At 39.3% G+C, this 20671-nt stretch overlaps 1 protein-coding gene across 2 annotated transcripts in view; it reads left to right on the forward strand.

Annotated features, from left to right (window-relative positions):
• Window positions 1-5990: 5990 nt before the first annotated feature.
• Window positions 5991-20671, forward strand: part of STAT4 (signal transducer and activator of transcription 4) — a gene marked incomplete at both ends in the record, with an annotated part of 91883 nt that continues 77202 nt past the window's right edge. For both annotated transcript variants that reach the window (XM_082630727.1, XM_082630726.1), the window contains 2 exons: window positions 5991-6118; window positions 7514-7658. In XM_082630727.1, the coding sequence (XP_082486853.1) occupies window positions 5991-6118; window positions 7514-7658 (273 nt within the window). The remainder of the gene's footprint in view (window positions 6119-7513; window positions 7659-20671) is intronic.

The raw sequence follows: 20671 nt of genomic DNA on the forward strand, positions 1-20671 counted from the left end.
TAAGGACCCCTGAGGATAGTCTCCCAGGTCTTTTCAGGGGGTCCGCCAGGGTAAAACTATTCTTATAATAATACTGTTTTGCCTTTTCACTCTGTTGACATTTACACTGATGGCACCAAAGCAATGATGGGTAACGTTGACGCCTTAGCATGAACCAAGGCGATGGTGCCAAATTATCCTAGTACTCACTGCATTCTTCACCACCACACACTTAAAATTTTCTAAATGCCAGTTTGAGTTAAGAATTTTCAGTGAAGCAGGAAAACATATTAATTGTATTAGATCTCAGACCTTGAATCCATGTCTCTTAATATTCTGTGTGATGAAATGGCACATACACATATAAATATATGATGGTCATTTCAAGGAAAAGCACTTGTGTGACTGTTTGAGTTGCCCGTCCACTGTCCCGGCCACTTTTACTTGAAACAATGACTGACAAACTATGGCTATACGGACGTGGGAATTTGGAAGACATTTTCCTGAAAACGAACAAAGTGAGACTGTCACTTGAAGGAAAACAATTGGCAATATCTGTTGCCAATAACAAAATTGGAGCTTTTAAGCAAAAACTAGAATTTGGGAAACTTGTATCTGTCATCATGAGTTTCAGCTTTCAAATACTTAAAATACTTTTCTAATGAGATCAGTGGTGATATTAACTAATGTGATTATCTGATATTGTATGATGAAGTGTGTCAGCATTTGGAAGAGCTGCATAGTTCAGTGAGCCAATATTTTCCAAATGGACAGTGTGTGATATTACAAAATTATTAGTGGGTAAGAGTTCAATTCAAAATACAAGGTACACCAATGGATTTTAATGTAACAGTATATGTAAAGTTCACTGATATGGTTTCACATTCCACAATACAACTCTTAAGGAACTACCACTTTTTGAGTTTTGGTGTGGTATCAAAGGAGAATATCCACATTATCTGAACAGGCTGCTAAAATGCTCTTCCCTTTTCCGATTACATATCTGTGTGAGTCCCGACTTTCTTCAAATACTTCAACCAAAACAATATTTTGCCATAAATTAAATGTAGAAGCAGATATAAGAATCCAGCTGTCTTCTCTCAAAGCAGACATTAAAGAGATTTTTTAAAATGTAAATGAGTGCTACTCTTCTGTTTTTTTGGTGTCTATGTTGGAGAATACGCTTGATTTCCATTTTAAAAATGTTTAGCACATAATGGGTTTATGACTATAATTTTCGATGAATAGATATTTTAATTTTTCTCAGATTTAATTTGAAGTACAATAAATTTAAAAAATGAGTACAGAATAGAAATACACAAAAATTCTTTGGGCTTGTCAACAATTTTTAAGAGTATAAAGGTGTCTTGAGACCAAACAGTTTGAGAACTGCTAGGAGTGTCCCAAGGTGAGGTCTTTAAAAGCAAGAAGGGAACAAACTCTCTGCTTCGTACAGCAGTCACTGAACAGTTGAATATAATGATGATAAAGACCTGCAAAACCAATATGACTAATACTATAAGGCAGGAAGTGAAAAGTGTTAAGTGAGTAGGCTAGGTCTCCACTGTCCAGTATGGTAGCCACGAGCCACATGTGGCTACTAAGCACTTGAAATGTGGCTAGTCCTAACTGAGATATCCTTGAAGTGACAAATACACACCAGACTTCACAGATTTAGTATGAAATAAGTTTTTTAAATTGAAGTATAGTTTATTTACAATGTTGTGTTCGTTTCTGGTGTACAGCAAAGCGATTCAGTTATACATGTATATATACATATTCTTTTTCATATTCTTTCCTATTATGGTTCATTACAGGTTATTGAATATAGTTCCCTGTGCTCTACAGTAGGACCTTGTTGTTAATCTATGGAATGCTCTCTCATTAATAGCTTTTATATTGATTATATGCTGAAATGTTAATATTCTGTATTTTTAATGTGGCTACTAGAAACAAACATATGTGGCTTGCATTTTTTTTCTCTTGGACTGCACTAGTTTGGACGGGAAGTACGATGAGATTTCAGAGCAGGGAAAAGTTGCTTATGGGTTGGGGTCATCAGTGAAATCACTGAGAAGGAGAGGATTTCAATAAGTAGACAAGTTGGGGGAAGAAACTGCAGTTGAAGGGAGCCTCAATACTGAAATATGAGAGGTTCATCTAGAGAGCAGAGAAGACTGGTCTTCATCAGGTCATAGGCTTTCATTGGGGGGGGGTGGGGAAAGTTTCCAGGAGAGGTTAGGACCAAGTTGTACAGAACTTTGAGTGCCTTGAATCTGGACCTTTTCCTATAGGCAGTGACCTCTTCCCCAGAAGAAACCCAGGTTTTGCCCCGTAGCTTACGGAACAGCTCAAACGAGGCACTTTCTTCAGGTGGGGACAGAGCAAAGCAGAAGCTCCTGGAAACCGCCCAGTGAGCAAGCAGCCAGGACCATCTCCACCTGACCAGTGAATTTAGAGGGATGACTTTGAACTTAGATGCGTGACTTTGGGGTTCACTGACTTAATTTTTGTGAGTGAGGGAGAGGGGTAGTCAATTTAATCACATGATAATGTCTCCTGAAAGAGGAGGCGAATCCTGTGCGATGCTGGTCCCGACGATGGTGACGCAAGGCCTTTGACCTTGGCAGATGGCTCTAGGCATGTGCATAAGCAGATTGAGTCATTCTTCCTACCTCCTTTTTTCTATCTTCCTTTATTTTTGTCTTTATTTTCCTGAACTTCTGTAGAACTCTTACTGCGTGTTAGGATGTCAACATCTGGCTCCGAAGAGATGAAAGGAAAAGAGCACTAAGGAGGGAGTTGAAACCCCCAGACTCTTATCCAGCCTCTGCAGCTAACTCATTGAGGAACTCTGGTCACCTCTCTGGGCCTCAGTCTTTTCAGATATGAAAGAGGAATCAGAACCAGACGAAGCCAAGGCTCCCTCCAGCTCTGTGAATCTAGGACCAGCCCATGTCACAATGGGAGAAGGGCACCAGGTGTGGGGAGGGAAGGAGGGTACTGGGCTAGTAAGGGCAGGAGTCCACCTGCACAGGAGCTGGCCCAAACCTTTGGGTGAGGTTGTCCTCCTCCTGGCGAGCAGACCCTTTCGGAATCCGCGCACAGTGAAGTCTTCGATTTGCTGGGAAGCCAGGAATTTAGCTCCAGGCAAGTAAGTCTGCAGGGGGTCTCAGATGGTCTGGGGAAACCGGAAGAAAATGAGTGTGTGTGACCCCCTCCAACGCCCCTCCTCCTGACACCCACGGGCCACAGGCAGTGGCCGGAGTGATTGATGGGGATGAGGAAAGGGCGCCCTGCGAAGCGGCTTCAGCCAGACTGTTTCTGGTCTTTAGCTTTTCTAGACGAGAGAGTGGGTGGGAACGACCCAAGTAAAGTCCCAGAGACTCTTAACGCTGACGCACAGGAAAGCCTCAAGTGGGAGGAGAAATGCAAATCCCCTACTGACGATGGTGTCAGCGGCTGGGTTCTGGGGAACTTGAAGGGCGATTCTGACTTTGGACTTGAGCACCGCCTGGGACCCGGGCTGAGAGAGCCAGGTAAGGAGGCAGACCACACCTTGGCGTTGCTTCTCCGGAGCAGCGCGGGCCAGGAAGTGCTTCTGCAGGACGCTGCGGAGCCTTAGCTGTTGCCTTGCTGTTTCGACAGTTACTTCACGTTAACCTAGCTGAGGATGGGTAGTTTTAAAGAGAAGCGATCGACTCCACGATTCAAAGGTGCGCCGTGGCGGGTCTCTCAGCGAGACTCGGGCGCTCTACCCCCGAGAACGTGAACGGTGGGTGGGGCCGTGGTGGCTGCTGCGGAGGTGTGTCCTAGCGAAGGGCGGAGTGGGCGCCCCCTTCACTTTCTTAGCCGTCTTCTCTCGACTGTAATGTCTGACGTTAGATTGTGTGCCGCGGTTTCAGCAGACAGCCCCGCAGCTGAGGTAGCTAGTGATTGAGGCTTTGAGGCTTTGAGCAGTGATATTTTAGAGCAGGTCGCCTCTTTTGCATGCTGCGGCTCATCTCAGAACCAAAGCGGCACCATTAGCTGCCAGGCGGTGGGACGAAATGCCCGTTTATAGGGATCTTCTAGGACCAGGCATTCAAAGAGACTAGGCAGGCACTTAGTTTTCAAAAGAAATGCTCCATAGTTTTCTTGGGATGGGAGAATTAGCCCGTAGAGAGTGAAAGACGTTTTTAGAATCCTTTAAAGGCATTTCTAGAAGCTGCAACAGAAAAGAATGTCCTAAGACTGTGAACCTGTCTTTTCCCTTTTCAGCCTTGAGTTCAGCTCTCTGGAGGGTGGACTCAGGTCCTAGGAGTGATCTCTCTAACTTTAGGATGGGTTCAGTCCAGTTAATTCTTAGTTAGAAAACAGATTTTCGTCCAAATCATACCAAGGGTTTAACAATAGTAGCAATTACAATTGTAATGCTATTTTCAGCACCTGTTCTCTTGTCATTAACTAGAATAAATGGATAGAGCCGGGCAATGGCAATAGTAACATGGGAACAAATGTTCCAGTTTTGGGTGGAATATGGTTACACCCAGCATCTAGAAAGACAACCACGTCTGGTGTCAGGAGACCTCAGGTTGATCGTTAGGAGCTGTGCATCTTGGGCAAGATTCGTTTCGCCTATGTGTCCCTCAGATTTTTTACATTTTAAAGCTGAGGTAATGCTATCCACAGCCTCAGGAGTGCCACTCATTCTTCCCTTAATGAGCACTAACTGAGCACTTAACAACACACCTAGGATTTTATGTGTAAATATAGAGTGATAGGAAAGTGAAACATTTCTTTTTCCAGTTGCTTTCTTTAAGCAAAACATTGGCAATAATCTTTTTCTAATACATTTAGATCAGGAAAAAGGTGCCCCCAAATGGTTCCATTTGAAACCTGAGGAATATGTATATGAAATACATGAAATGTATTATCATGATGTTCTGTAGGCAAAAGTAAATCTTAACTTACCTACAAAATAGGTTGAAATACTATCGTCATTGATCACATAAAAGTTTTTTCGGTTTGATGTAGAATTACTGACAAAACAATAAAAAATTTGACTTTGAAAAAAGTAAAATACTGTAATTTCAAGGAGAGATGTCATATTAATTTCCCTGAGTTAAGAAATAGGTCTAAAGCTTCTAAACTGGACAGAGTAGGGTTATGTTGGGGAAACACGTACTTTTGTTTTATGACAGGCTGCTAACTATGTATCAAGTATGGTTTCTTCTTAAGTAGCTTGAGGCTTTAACTACTGTCCGATGCACATCAGAGACTAATTAAAAGTAGATTTTAAAAGCTTTGCCCAGCCATAGCGGATCATTACAGAGAGAAAGAAAAATATTTATTTGTCCAGAGGTATTTTGAACTGAAAAACTTAGAGCCCATGAAAGTGTATACATGAAACTCTTCATAAAGATCTGTCTGAATTAGACTAGAAGTCTTGGAACATAAGGCTGACTCTAGAAGCCAGACAAATTTGAAATAAAGAAAAGAGGATTAGGCAGTTTTATATAAAAGAAGCTTTTATTGGGTGTTTCTCACACGTAAAGCCTTAAGAGGGTCTTAGGAGGTATAGTTGAGTATGTTGTTTGCCTTCAAGTTGCTCAAAGCCTAATAGTGTAGAGGCAGCAAGGGATAGGGAAGGAGCTTGTTGAGATACAAATCTGTGTACACAGGTGTAGCGTAGGGTGAGGGGTGCTGAGCGGGAGTGAAAGCTTTCTAGAGAAGGCAGAACCAGAGTTTCTGTTAGAACAAAGAAAGACGTGGCTTGGGGGCCGAGAAAGAATCCTGTTTCCTTCACTAGTGATGACGTAGGAAGAAGCTCAGAATTACATTATCTTTGGATTGAAAACGTTTTAGCATTTCTGTTTTCTTCAATTGGGTGACTATAAGAGAAATTTTTTTCTCCAGTTACTTGATGGACAACATTGTCTTTGTTTGAAATCCAAGAAAAAAAGAAAACATGTACCATACTTACTAATTAACATCATTTTTAAACTCTAATTTTCCCTCTTCTTTGTAGTATGACTCAGTGGAATCAAGTCCAACAGTTAGAAATAAAATTTTTGGAGCAAGTTGATCAATTCTATGATGACAACTTCCCTATGGAAATTCGGCATCTGTTGGCCCAGTGGATTGAAAATCAAGACTGGTAGGATCAAACATTATTGTATTTTCCCTAGGGGTTGATGCACAAATGCTTTATGCTCTATCCACATGGATTTATTCTATGGTCCACTTTTGACTCAGTTGATATATTCTTATCAGGTAAAGAACTTTCCTTGAGGATTTGGAAAGCTTCCTTAACGGAGGAGAATCATTGTCCTTTCTGGTTTCATCCACTGTAGATGAAAACTTAATGGTTCTAGTGTTTTGTTTTTTATAAGCTAAACTCCAACGATTTCTAAGTATTAAAAGGACAAGAAGTAAGTCTATTGTTTATATCAATTCTCTATCACAGACTCAATATAAATATTTTTCTTAACATGTTTTACAAACATTTTTTAAAGCTCTATTCACCTTGTACAATTAAAAACGTTTTTTGCTTTAAATAGTTGTCTTAAAATTTTTCTTGTGATAAAATATACATAACATAAAAATTACCATTTAACCATTTGTTAGGTATACAGTTTAGTGGCATTAAGTATATTCACACTGTTGTGCATCCATCTCCAGAACTTTTTCATCTTCCCAAACTGAAACTGTGTACTTGTTAAATAATAACTCTTCATTCTCTCCACCCCGGCCCCTGGCAACCATTATTCCGTTTTCTGTCTCTGAATTCGACTAGTCCAGGTACTTCATATAAGTGTAATCACACAATATTTGTTACTTTGTGACTGACATTTTACTTAGCATATTCTTTCAAGGTTCATTCATATGAGTAGCTTGTATCAGAATTTCCTTCCTTTTTAAGACTGAATAATATTCTATTCTATCTAGAATAGAATAATATTCTATTCTATTCTATATTCTATTCTATTCTATTCTATATTATATTCTAATAATATTCTATTGTATGTATCTACTACACTTTATTTATTCATCCATCCTTCAGTGAACATCTGAGTTGTTTCCACCTTTCAGCTATTGTAAATAAAGCTGATATAAATGTTGATGTCAAGTATCTACTCAAGTCCCTGCTTTCAATTCTTTTAAGTATCTACCCAGAAGTGAAATTGTATATAATTTTTTGTTTTTAATTTGAGGAATCTCCGTACTGTCTTCTACAGTGGCTGTACCATTTTCCATTGCCACCAGCAATATATAAGGGTTCCAGTTTTACATTCTCACCAAAACTTATTTTGTGTTTTCAATAATAGCTATCCTAATAGGCGTGAAGTGGTATCTCATGGTTTGATTTGCATTTCCCTAATGATTAGTGATGTTGAATATACTTCCATGTGTACAATTTAATTTTTAAAAACCAGTAAATGCTTATCACTGTGGGATATATTTATCACTTTAAAATGATTATGGTTTTTAAAAAAAAGTAGACATTTTACTAAGTTGTTTCCTGCTGTGTAATAACACTTTTGTTTTTTAGGGAGGCAGCATCTAACAATGAAACCATGGCAACAATTCTTCTTCAAAACTTGTTAATACAACTGGATGAACAGTTAGGCCGCGTTTCCAAAGAGAAAAATCTGCTTTTAATACACAACCTAAAAAGAATTAGGAAAGTCCTTCAGGTGAGAATGCATTCTACTTTTTTTAAATATTTGGATTTACAAGTCCTAAATTTAGCAAAAAAAAAAAAAAATATGTAGCCTTATCTTAGTTCCAAACCAGATTTAAGAGGGAAAAAGCTGAATTCTCTTACTATTTTAAATTTTGTGCTCAATTTTATTTCATTACCCAATGTTTGTTTTGCACCAACTTTTGAATCTAAAATACACTACAAGTGGGAGGGTATGTGATTTACATGTGACTGTTTACTAGTTATGATCAAATTGAGAATGTGGAACAGGGATTTGAAAGATGCTAGGTTCATGGCTATCTCTCCCTCCTCCCTTGCCTTTGTCTCTTATGTAACAATATAGAGTTGGTATTGTTCTCATTCATAGGTGGAGGCATTATGGTTGTATGTATCCTTCCAGATTTGGCTCAAACTTCACCTCCTTAAAAAGCATTCTGTGGTGCCCTGTAGCTTCCTATTCCAAAAGTTCACCCAGGCAAAGCCCATCTCTCTGTGTTCCCATAACACCTCCAACACATCTGTACCATAGCATTTAGTATATTCTACATTAGTGTTATTTCTATGTTTTTCTTCTCCCTCAAATTGTGGGTTACTTGAGGCAAGGACATTATATTCAGCTTTGAATTCCCAGCGCCCACCACACAGCTGGACATATAGTGGGTGTGTAATATTCACTGATTAAAGGGATGAATGAATGAAGTAAGTGAAACAGAGATCTAAAGAATTAAGGGCAGACTAATAATGACCTAAACACAGAGATGCTTATGAAACAAACTCTGAACATGGACAGCTCTAATATTTACTGGGTGCCTATACAATGTATTAGAGAACATGAAATATACATATGTCGTTTCTCATTGAGGCATCTTTAGAATCTCAAACTTACAATTAATGCATTTTTACAAAAAGTTTCCTAGACTATAATAGAAATGTGCTTGATATTACTAACACTTGTGAGAGGGACATAGGTATTAATTTTTTATTGTTGTTTGGATTGTTGTTTTTAATTGTTGTTATTGTTTTATTGTTGTTTGGATTGGATTTTTTTCATTGTTGTTTTACTGCTACCTTTGCCCTTGTAATCCCCTACAAATTTGCAAGACACTTGGCTGGGGGTAGGAGATGAACTTGTTGCCAACAAAACAGGATTTTTCACAGTGTAAAGCAAACTGTCTATTCCGGAGGTAAGACATTTAACCTCGGCTTCGTTAGTTAGTGCTCTAATCAATAAACCTAAAACAGGGGTTTGGCATACCGCTACCCACAAGTCAAATGTGGTCGCTGCCTGTTCTTGTATGGTCCACGATTAAGAATGGCTTTTACATTAAGTGGTTGAAAAAGAATAAAAGTAAAATAAATAAGTGGCATGAAAATTATAGGAAATTCAAATTTCTGCATTTTAGTGGAATGCAGCTTGCTTAGTCACTTACGTATCGACTCTGGCTGCTTTTGCACTGCAGTGGCACCATTGAGTAGTTGTGACAGAGACTGTATAGCTCCAAAGCCTAAACTAAAAATGTGTATTGTGTGTGTGTGCGCGCACACGCGTGTGTGTCTGTATTAAGCATATTTACCTGGCCATTTATAGGAAAGGTTGCTGACCCTTGGTCTTTGCTAGAGGGACATGGGTGGGTAAAATAGGTGATGCATGGTCTTTGGAAATTCTGATTCTCAAAATGTGGCCTTGGGCAAGTCACTTAATTTTTCTAAATTCCTATATCTTTTCATGTAAATGAGGATGATTATTATCTACCTTTTGGGATTGTAAGAAAGACTGAAGCTTTTATTCTGGCAAAAAAATATAGGCTTTCAAAAAACGGACCTTTTTGTTGATAGGGAAAGTAGCAGGATCTTCTCAGTGTAAATCAAGGGTAAGTGTCCAGCCCATCATTTTTCTGAGTGGGGATAAAATTGTGAAGGAGCCCAAGAACCGGCGGTAATTCCCAGTCACATTTCAGCTCAAGCACGGACGTCTCTGCTTATGTCATGGGCCTTCCAGCATCTTGTCTCTGTCGACCTTTTCCAATAAACTGCCCCAAGCTCCTCAACATTCCTGCCCCAGAAAAATAGATCTACTCCTTGTTCCTGAGCACAGCCAGCTCACTCCTGAATGACTCTGGGCCTTTGTCCATGACAGTCTCATGGCCAGGAATGCTCTGCCATCTCTCTTCCTCCAGTCCAGCTCCCATTCATCCCTAGAGGAGCTGTGGAGGTCCCAGAGCAGCAAGGAAGCCTTCACCGGTGCTTTACCCCTTACTCTCATTCCTCACGGAGCATGGGCTGCAAGATAAGCAGTATCTCATCTGTGCTGGATGTGTCTAAGCAGGTCACAAGCTCTTTGAAGTTAAAAGTCTGAGTTCCTTTTGTGACCTTCCTCTTCCCTCCAGTACCCAGCATAGTTCTACTACGAACTAGAGACTCCCAAAACAGTTTGATTGGTTAGGATATTTTGTCTTTATTTTTATTTATTTATTTTTTGGCCTTGCTGTGAGGCTTGTGGCATCTTAGTTCCCCGACCAGGAATTGAACCCGTGCCCCCTGCAGTGGAAGCTCACAGTCCTAACCACTGGACCGCCAGGGAATTCCCTGGTTAGTATATTTTGAATGGACAAAAACATTTGCTCTTTCCTTTGATTTATAAACTATACTTATTGGGTATTTATATTAATTCAGAACATTGTCAATTATGTTAAGACAAGTCTTTTTGATAAAACAAGATCCCCTTCCCCTCAAAAGAAAAAAAAAAAAAAAACACCTCCTGCTGACAGAATAGTGACACTGTCCTTACCTGGTTTGAACATTTTCATCCTCTGGCATTTTAAATACAATCCATCATAACTATATAGCATAAAAGAGCAAACAGTATGGTATCAGGGAAACTAAGCAGGTATAAGGTAAATTTATTTTAGCTCTTGACAGAGCAACTGGGATCTCCAGTTTCAATATTTTAATTTACTATTTATATCCCACCTACTTCTGATAAGAATTTGGAATGGCTTGTTGTAAAAGACAAACAAAACCATTGAAGCAAGAGTCAAGGCAATCTCCGAGGTGGAAGCAGTGAACACTAATGTCCAGGTCGCCTTAGTCCCTCTAAGGGGAGGTAGCCTCAGGTGAAGGCCAGGAGCAAGGACTACGCTGGGTTGAATCCTGGCTCTGTGACTTCCTTGCTGTGTGGCTCAGGGCAAGATGTTTACACTCTCTCGCCTCAGTTTCCTCAGCGGTGTGACTGGAATCTCAGTGGTACCTACTCCACAGGGATGTTAGGAGCATTAAAAAAAATTGTAAAGCATGTGGTAAGGACTGTATTAGGATTTGCTAAAAATAAATATCTGTCCCAGATATTTCAAGAATGCTTCGCCCTGTTCTTAGGACTTTTTTTAAAAAAAACAATAGACTTCATTTTTTTAGAGCAGCTTTAGGTTTACAGAAAAATTGAGCAGAAAGTACAGAAAGCTCCCATATTCTCCCTCTCCACCTGCCTCTCCCCAGTTTCCTGTATTATTATCTGGCATTGGTTTTGTACATTTGTTTCAGCTGATGAACCTATTGTGGTACATTATTATTAACTTAAAGTCCAAGATTGCATTAGGGTTTACTCTTTGTGTTGTACAAGTCTATAGGTTTTGACAATGCATGATGTCATGTATCCACCATTTCAGTTTCACTGCCCTAAAAATTTCCTCTGCTCCACCAATTCATTTGTCCGTCCCTCCCCCACTCCCTAACTCCTGGCAACCACTAATCTTTTTACTCTATAGTTTTACCTTTTCCAGAATATCCTATAGTTGAAATCATACAGTGTGTAAACTTTTCAGATTGGCTTTCCTCACTTAGTAATATGCTTTTAAGTTTCCTCCGTGTCTTTTTGTAGCATGATAGCTCTTTTTATCGCTGAATGATATTCCTTTTTATGGCAATAGTACAGTTTGTTTATCCATGTTGGGGATTTATAAACAAAGCTGATATTAACATTTATGTGTAGGTTTTTGTGTGCGTATGAGTTTTCAATACATTTGGGTAAATACCTTGGAGCTTGATTGCTGGATCTTTGTTCTTGGGCTTTCTAGTGAAAATCTCTTTTCCTTATTCGTCTTCCTGTCTGTGTCTTAGTCTGTTCTGGATGCTATAACAAAAGTACAATTGATTGGGTGGATTTTAAATAAAAGACATTTATTTTTCACAGTTCTGGTTAGGAAGCCCAAGATCAAGGTGCTGGCACATGCAGTGTCTGATTCAGCTTTCTGGTTCATAGACAGCTGGCTTTTCCCTGTAACCTCACAGGGTAGCTCTCTAGGTTCTCTTTTAAAAGGACACTAATCCATTCAAGAGGGCTCTGCCCTTATGACCTAATCACTTATCAGAGGCTCCACCTCCTAATACCATCACATCAGGGGTTAGGATTTCAACATATGAATCGGGGAGACACAAATATTCAGCCTCTAACAACCCTTCTCTCTCTTTCTCCCTCAGAATGACTAAAAAAATTAAAATGGTGCATATTCATAACTTTAAAAATTGAAGCAATACAAAAATATGCAAAGAAAATATAAAATAATCCAAAATCTACTCACCAGATATAACCATATTAATATTTCATGAACATCATCCTAATATACATATATAAATATATGTGTATATATATACATACATACATATGTATACGCAGATAGTAGGGCAGGCTGCTATTGACATTTTATACTCAGTTGCTATCAGTATCTTTGTAGCGTCCTGTGCCCCCACCCCCTCTTCACTCTGCTCTCTCCCCACCTGCAGTAACCACCAATCTAAATTTTAAATTATAGAACCAAAAAAATTTTTAAACTATAAAACAGAACTGTGAGTAGGAGCTGACCTGGTGGCTGTCATATATTATTAGATTCTAGAAATACAGGCCCCAAGCATGATAAATAAAAAGAAACTGCAGGACACCAGAGAGGAAGAAAAGGTCCTAAAAGTAGCAAGGGAGACCAAATCTATTACATACGTAAAAATGAGAGAGGGGCTTCCCTGGTGGTGCAGTGGTTCAGAGTCCGCCTGCTGATGCAGGGGACGTGGGTTCGTGCCCCGGTCCGGGAAGATCCCACATGCCGCGGAGCGGCTAGGCCCGTGAGCCATGGCCACTGAGCCTGCGCATCCGGAGCCTGTGCTCCGCAACGGGAGAGGCCACAACAGTGAGAGGCCCGTGTACTGCAAAAAATATAATAATAATAAAATGAGAGAGACGCTGAAAGCCAAATTTAAAACAGTATTAAGTGAGAGATGAGTGGAATAAACTCTTCACAGAGCTGGAGTACAATATCCATCAACTTAGACTTCTATACCCAGCTCAATTATTATACAAAATTAAAAGTTCACTACAAAGATACGCTCATAGAAGGAACTACGAAAGGGAATCAGACACAGATGTTAAGCGCACATGCTAAAATTTCAAAAGTACCACTACAAAAAGTGAAAATAGAGTGCATGAAAGATTGAAAGTGCCCAATAAGATATCAGAAAAAAATATCCATTATGTGGACAAAACTTAGCAATTCTAAGACAAACTGTAGTTTTTTCAAGGATGTATCTAAAACATGAAATAACAAAGTGATGAGATCAAAGAGGTGAGCTGGGCTGTCTTGTATAGAAGCTTGTGGGCCTTGGTCAGGAATCTGAGTCTTATACTGAGTGTGATGGGAAACCATTGAGAGGTTTGAGCAGAGGTGTGACATGAACTGATTTCTGTTTTTTAAGCTTACTCTGACAAATGAATTGTAGTTAGTCAAGGAACAATCAGGGAGATCTGTTAGAAAATTCCATTGATTTTTTTAAAGCAACATACTGAAGTCAATCTTTTTCTATCACTGTGGGTTTATCAACTCTCCTAAACTTCTAGAAGTTTTTGCTTTGTATATTTGTTACTATGTTGTGAGGGGTATAAGTACAAGATAATACTGGTGAATGCAACTTTTAAAAAATCAATGTAAAATATCCTCTTTGACCCATTTATTGAGTTTGCATTTTGAAATTTTATTGTGTGGCTTTCTTCTTGTTACCATTTGCTAATAGGCACATGAATCCATCTCTTCATTTTCATACCCTGTCTGTTACTTTATACTGAGTCTTTTATAAATATCATGTAACCAATCTTATTATCTAGTCAACAAATATTTAATAAGTTCTTATGTTATCAGTCACATCTTAAGCACTAGGAATACAATTGGAGGAAGTCATGAAGCTTACAGTCTAAAAAATCCACACCTCCTGCATTTTTGTTTTAACTTATGGGAACTTCTATGGCTGTCCCTCACAAATTAGTGTTAGGGAAGTAAGGGGAAACAGGCAACAGCAAACTTGTCTGAAAGTAGAAAAAAACTCCATCTATTAGAAGGCTGACTTCAGGGTTTTGGTGTTAAGTCTGTGGTTAGTAATCCCACCACGTACAGAGCATTTTTCACCCACCAGGGTAATGAGTCTATTAGTGAGAGTTTTAGACTCTGTGTGTGAGGGGGAGTGGGCAAGGGCAACCCACACCTAGCATGTTCTATTCTCTGTACCCCCATGGCCTCTTTCTCAGAGGTGTTTGGATTTGCCTGAACAAAAATACATGTTGGAGTTGAAAGCTCCTTAGAAGTTGGGCAAACAGTGGTTCCTTCCTGTCCTGTCTGTAAAAAACCTATTGTTGGTTCTGAGTATCAGGTGATATGAGATTTTTAACATGACAAAGTGAAGAATAGGAGACACTATTTTATGATATGGGGGAGAAAAAAGTTGCTTTAACTGCTGAGCAGCTCTGCATCTGCCAGATTGTATCCTCTAATTCATGCTGCTTTCTCAGTTCACTCCTCTTCCTTCCTCTCTGTCACCACATGCAAGAGAGGCCACCTCAACCTCCAACCTGCACAGCGCCTGGTGTGGCCACTCGGTGTTAACTCTGAAAGAGCTGAATGGAGGGTTCAATCTTTCAGGTCATTTTCTGCACATGGGCGGCAGCCAGTGTGTCATTTTCAGGCCACAGTTATTTCCCCAAGTCCTCAGCACACACCCCCAAAATCTGTTTTCCTCTGAGAAAATTACCTGATGCCAATATCACAATGCTCATATTTCAAAGTCTAAGAGACCTGCATGTCGTGCCATCTAAGATGAACTCTGAGTTAGCTGTCAAGATTTTGTTTGCTGTATAATCTGGGACAGCCAACAGAAGGTAGATGGTGTGCATCACAATCCTTGTCCTGTGCACATCGCACTAAACTAGAAATCCAGCGTGATCAACTCAAGATCCCACCCACCTGAAACTTTATTCATGGATCATTTTGTGCAAATTCCCCCAAGCCTTCATCTTATCCAAACCTAGATTGCTCTCCCTCCTTATTAAGTTTTTTCTCACAGTTTATTACTTGTCTATAATGATTTGTCCTTTCCCTCTTTGTGAAATAATTACTTTGTCTGTAGTGCACATGTTTTTAAATTCCAAATGATAGTTTGGATTTCTTAAAGTAGGGCTCATATAATTTGCTTAGTAGGTATACTAAGTACCTACTTCATAGACATTTGTTGATCGAATATTGGTTTCATCATATGGATTTTAACAGCAGGCTTGTATTGACTGCAGAAAATTCAAGGGGAAAAGGACATAGATAAAACTCTGATGTTCAAAGAGTATGCAATCTAGAATGGAGACCAAAGTACAGATAAATATTTATGATGCAGTGTGGTAGGCACCACGGTCAAGGGATCTGCAGTCATAATTGGCAAAGTTGGGAACATTTGAGCTGTTTCCAGTAAGATGATTCAGAACTCTCTGAAGAGAAAAAGGGAGGAAAGGGAATCATGTACAGAGGGAAAAGCAGGAGCAAGACAGGGGAATCCCTATCGTGCAAACAAGCTTCGCACTTCAAGCATTAAAGGGGGGTTGTATGAGGACCTTGAATGCCATGCTAAGCAATTTGGACTTTGGCAATGGGGAGCCATCAAAGGTTTTTACTTATTTATTATTTTCTCTTTTTTGTGTGGTACGCGGGCCTCTCACTGTTGTGGCCTCTCCCGTTGCGGAGCACAGGCTCCGGACGCGCAGGCCCAGGAGCCATGGCTCACGGGCCTAGCCGCTCCACAGCATGTGAGATCCTCCCGGACTGGGGCATGAACCCGTGTCCCCTGCACTGGCAGGCAGACTCTCAACCACTGCGCCACCAGGGAAGCCCGACATATATATATTCTTATTCATATTGTTTTCCATTTTGGTTTATCACAGGATATTGAATATAGTTCCTTCTATGTAGTAGGACCTTGTTGTTTATCCATACTGTATATGCTAGTTTGCATCTGCTAATCCCAAACTCCCAATCCTTCCATCTTCCACCCACCTCCCACTTGGCAACAAGTCTGTTCTCTATGTCTATGAGTCTATTTCTGTTTCGTAGATATGTTCATTTGTGTCATATTTTAGATTCCACATATAAGTAATATCATATGGTATTTGTCTTTCTCTTTCTGACTTACTTCACTTAGTATGATAATCTCTAGGTCCATCCATGTTGCTGCAAATGGCATTATTTCATTCTTTTTATGGCTGAGTAATATTCCATTGCATGTGTGTGTGTGTGTGTGTGCATATATATATATACTACATCTTCTTTATCCATTCATCTGTCAATGGAGTTTTAGGTTGTTTCCATGTCTTGGCTATTGTAAATAGTTCTGCTATGAACATAGGAGTGCATATATCTTTTCAAATTATAGTTTTGTCTGTATATATGCCCAGTAGTGGGATTGCTGGATCATATGGTAACTCTACTTTTAGTTTTTTAAGGAACCTCCATACTGTTCTCCATAGTGGCTATATCAATTTACATTCCCACCAACAGTGTAAAAGGGTTGCCTTTCCTCCCCACCCTCTCCAACATTTATTATTTGTAGACTTTTTAATGATGGCCATTCTGACCAGTGTGAGGTGGTACTCATTGTAGTTTTGATTTGCATTTCTCTAATAATTAATGATGATGAGCATCTTTACATGTGCCTGTTGGCCATCTGTGTGTGGTATCTTTTTCTCTGTTAGGCTTTCTATATGATTATTGCTAGTCCATAGAAATACTACTGATGTTTGAATACAAATTTTCCTGAACTCTCTTACTGATTCAAACTTTGTGTGGACTCTCTTTTTTACTTTCTCTAGTCAATCATATCATCTGCAAATAAGGAGAGATTTGGTTGTTCCTTTTTGAGATTTATGCTTATTTCTTTCTCTTATCAGTTAGGAATTTCATTACAATATTGAAGTGAAGTAGTCATAGCAGGTGAAATGTTTTATTTAGATAATGCTTGCTATAGGTTTATGGTGTTAAGGAAATTTTCTTATAATCCTGATTTACAGATATTTTTAGAAATCTTGATGAATATTATTATTTTTTTGGCCACACCATGCAGCCTGTGGGATCTTAGTTCCCCCACCAGGGATCTAACCCATGCCCCCTGTGGTGGAAGCATGGAGTCTTAACCACTGGACTGCTAGGGAAATCCCACCAGTATTACATTTTATCAAATGATTTTTCTGCATTTCTTAAGATAATTATGTACTTATCTCCTATAATCCATACTTAAGGTGTATAACATAGATTTTCTTATGTTGAACCATTGTTACATTCCTGAGATAAACTCGTTTTTATATACTGCTGAATGATTTGCTAATATTTTATATAGGATTTTGCATCTATTGCAAATATATCCTTTTCTTTTATAGTTCTTATCTGGTTTTAATATCAGTGTTATATTAACCTTATAAAATGAGTTGGAAATGTTACCTCTTCTTTTATTCTCCAAAGTAGAGATTACTTGATAGGATACAAAGCCACAATCTAAGGTTTTTTTCTTTAATATATTTTATATATTTTTTAAAAATTGTGTACAATATGATGATTTGATATACATGTACATAGTGAAAGGATTACTGCAGTCAAGCTAATTAATATTATCTCACTTAGTTATCACTCTTGTGTGTATGATAAGAGCACCTGAAATCTACTCTCTTAGCGTACTTCCATCATTATGAACTATAGTCATCACGCTGTACATTAGATCTCTAGACTTATTCATCCTACATAACTGCAACTTTGTGCCCTTTGACCAACATCTCCCCAATCTTCCCCCACCCCCAAGCTTCTGATAATCACCTGAAACATCCATATGTTTAGGTCTTTAATCTCTCTCGGCAATGTTTTACAGTGTTCTTCTGCAGGTCTTTCATATCTTATGAATGCACCATACTTTACCCAGTCTTCTAGAACTTGGCATCTAGTTTCCAGTTTTCACTCCATTACATCTTTACAAGCACAGTGAAATTTAAAACCTCCCATCTCACTTTAGTTTGTCATTTTTAAGTGCTATAATTATCATCTTAAAGTGCTGCATTGTATCTTACACTTGCTACTCATTCTCCCCCTCCTATATTCTCATCTACAAGCAAGAAGTCAAAGGGCAAAGGATAACCCAGGGTGTCCTACTCTTTGGTTTTTAAAACCACAGCTGAACCACTTCAATCTCTTTCCTGTTATTTAAAATCTCTAGGAAAGGGTATTGCAAGAACAGACTTTGTAACCTTCTAATACCAACATGGTCATCAGAAAATGCCTTCTTTTGTCATTCTGCTGTAAATTAAACCCATTTTCCCATTGTTTACTTGTCAGTGAATGAAAAAACTTATCAGTGAATGGAAGAACATCTGGGGTTTTTTTGTTTGTTTTTTTTGTTTGTTTTGTTTTGGGTTTTTTTTTGCGGTACGCGGGCCTCTCACTGTTGTGGCCTCTCCCGTTGCGGAGCACAGGCTCCGGATGCGCAGGCTCAGCGGCCATGGCTCACGGGCCCAGCCGCTCCGCAGCATGTGGGATCCTCCCAGACCGGGACACGAACCCGTGTCCCCTGCATAGGCAGGCGGACTCTCAACCACTGCGCCACCGGGGAAGCCCTGGTTTTTATTTTTTAAAACTAGTTCTCCGTGAATTTGAAAACAGAAACTGTATTTTGGAGGCTATTAATTTCCCATGTCTTTAACTCTTTTATCTGTACATATCGGTCTTAATCTCTAACCTTGCTAATCAATTAATAAACATGCACTTGTTGGTAATCTGCTCTATAGGAGGCCTTTTAATAAGCATGTGAACACTTTAGTTTCAGGTCTCCTCAGAGGCAGCCAATTGTCATGAGTTATTAACCCTCAAACAATACAAATCCAGAGCCTGATAGGTGGTTTATCTCTAAGTTCCTGTAGGTTCTATCTTTTTGCCAATGTAGCTCTATATCATACCTACTGATTTTTAAAGAACTTTATTTCTTATCACAAAGGTGATGTACATCCAATAATGAAAGTTTAGAAAACATAGATAAGTAAAAATGAAGAAAATCACCTGTAATCCAATCTTTAACTGATAACCACTGTTAACATTATAGTATTATAAAATAGTATATTATAGTATATTTCCTGCCAATATTTCTACTCAAATATATCTTTCAACTTATTTTAAAAATTGATATTGTTGGGCTTCCCTGGTGGTGCAGTGGTTGAGAGTCCATCTGCTGATGCAGAGGACACGGGTTCGTGCCCCAGTCCGGGAAGATCCCACATGCCGCGGAGTGGCTAGGCCCATGAGCCATGGCCGCTGAGCCTGCGCGTCTGGAGCCTGTGCTCCGCAACGGGATAGGCCACAACAGTGAGAGGCCCACGTACTGCAAAAAAAAAAAAAAAAAAAAAAAAATTGGTTTTGTTTTATATCCTTCCTAAGCTTTATACAGTCAGTTAAATAATCAACCAACCAACCATGGAATGGCATTCCATGCCATTAAATATTCTTTTTCAGCATCATTTGTATTCACCTATTAATTGGACATTATTACTTTTTCCTGTTTTTTACCAATATAAACAAGTGAAGAACACATACCTATTGTCAAAATTTCATTCATATTTATGATTATTCTGTTAGAATGGTAGGCTTTAACTCTATGCATCAAAATCCCTTATATTGTTGTTTTTAATATACCCACTATTGACATGAGTGTAAACTGATATTAATGAGACTAACACTAGTTACTGTACTAAATAAACTATCAGACAATAGGATTTTATTTATCATGCACATAACAGTTTAATATTGGTTACTCTGTAGATAAGTGGGTGGCTCTCCTTTTCATTGCAATTCAGGGATCCAAGTTTCTTCCACAGTGTGGCTTGGCTATTGCAAAGGGATGTCTTTGGAGATAGACAGGAGCTAGAGAAAGAGCATGAAGTCACAGCCACATCTAAGATTCCTTGGCCTAGTAATGACACACTATGTATGCATCCCATTAGCAAGAACTAGTTACACACCTTCCACACCATGCAAGGAATGCTAGGCAGTGTAATCTCTGAATGGGCTGCCACTTCCCACTTCAGAGGACTTACTGCATCCTATCAGAGAGGAAGCAGGAATTTGAGGGGACAGGTAGGTATGTCTGCCACATTTAGTAAAACCATCTTGGAAAGCAGTTTGTCAATATCAAAGTTTAGTGCAACTCATGAATTCCATTTCTGGATATTTATGCTACAGAAATTCTCACACAGGTAAAAAGGATATCCATACAATGATGTTTTTTGTTTTGTTATTTATAATAACAAAATGTGAAAATGATCTCAGATGTCCATCTTTAAATGATCTCAATGGTTAAATAAATTGAATTATTTACATCCATAAACAGCTATTAAAATATTAGATCTGGGGGCTTCCCTGGTGGCGCAGTGGTTGAGAGTCCGCCTGCCGATGCAGGGGACACGGATTCGTGCCCCAGTCCGGGAGGATCCCGCATGCCGCGGAGCAGCTGGGCCCGTGAGCCATGGCCGCTGGGCCTGCGTGTCCGGAGCCTGTGCTCCGCAGCGGGAGAGGCCACAACAGTGAGAGGCCCGCGTACCCAAAAAAAAAAAAAAAAAAATTAGATATCTGGGGCTTCCCTGGTGGCGCAGTGGTTGAGAGTCCGCCTGCCGATGCAGGGGGACACGGG

The sequence above is a fragment of the Mesoplodon mirus genome (assembly GCF_964341445.2).
Source record: "Mesoplodon mirus genome assembly, chromosome: 8".
In the NCBI taxonomy this organism is placed as follows: domain Eukaryota; kingdom Metazoa; phylum Chordata; class Mammalia; order Artiodactyla; family Ziphiidae; genus Mesoplodon; species Mesoplodon mirus.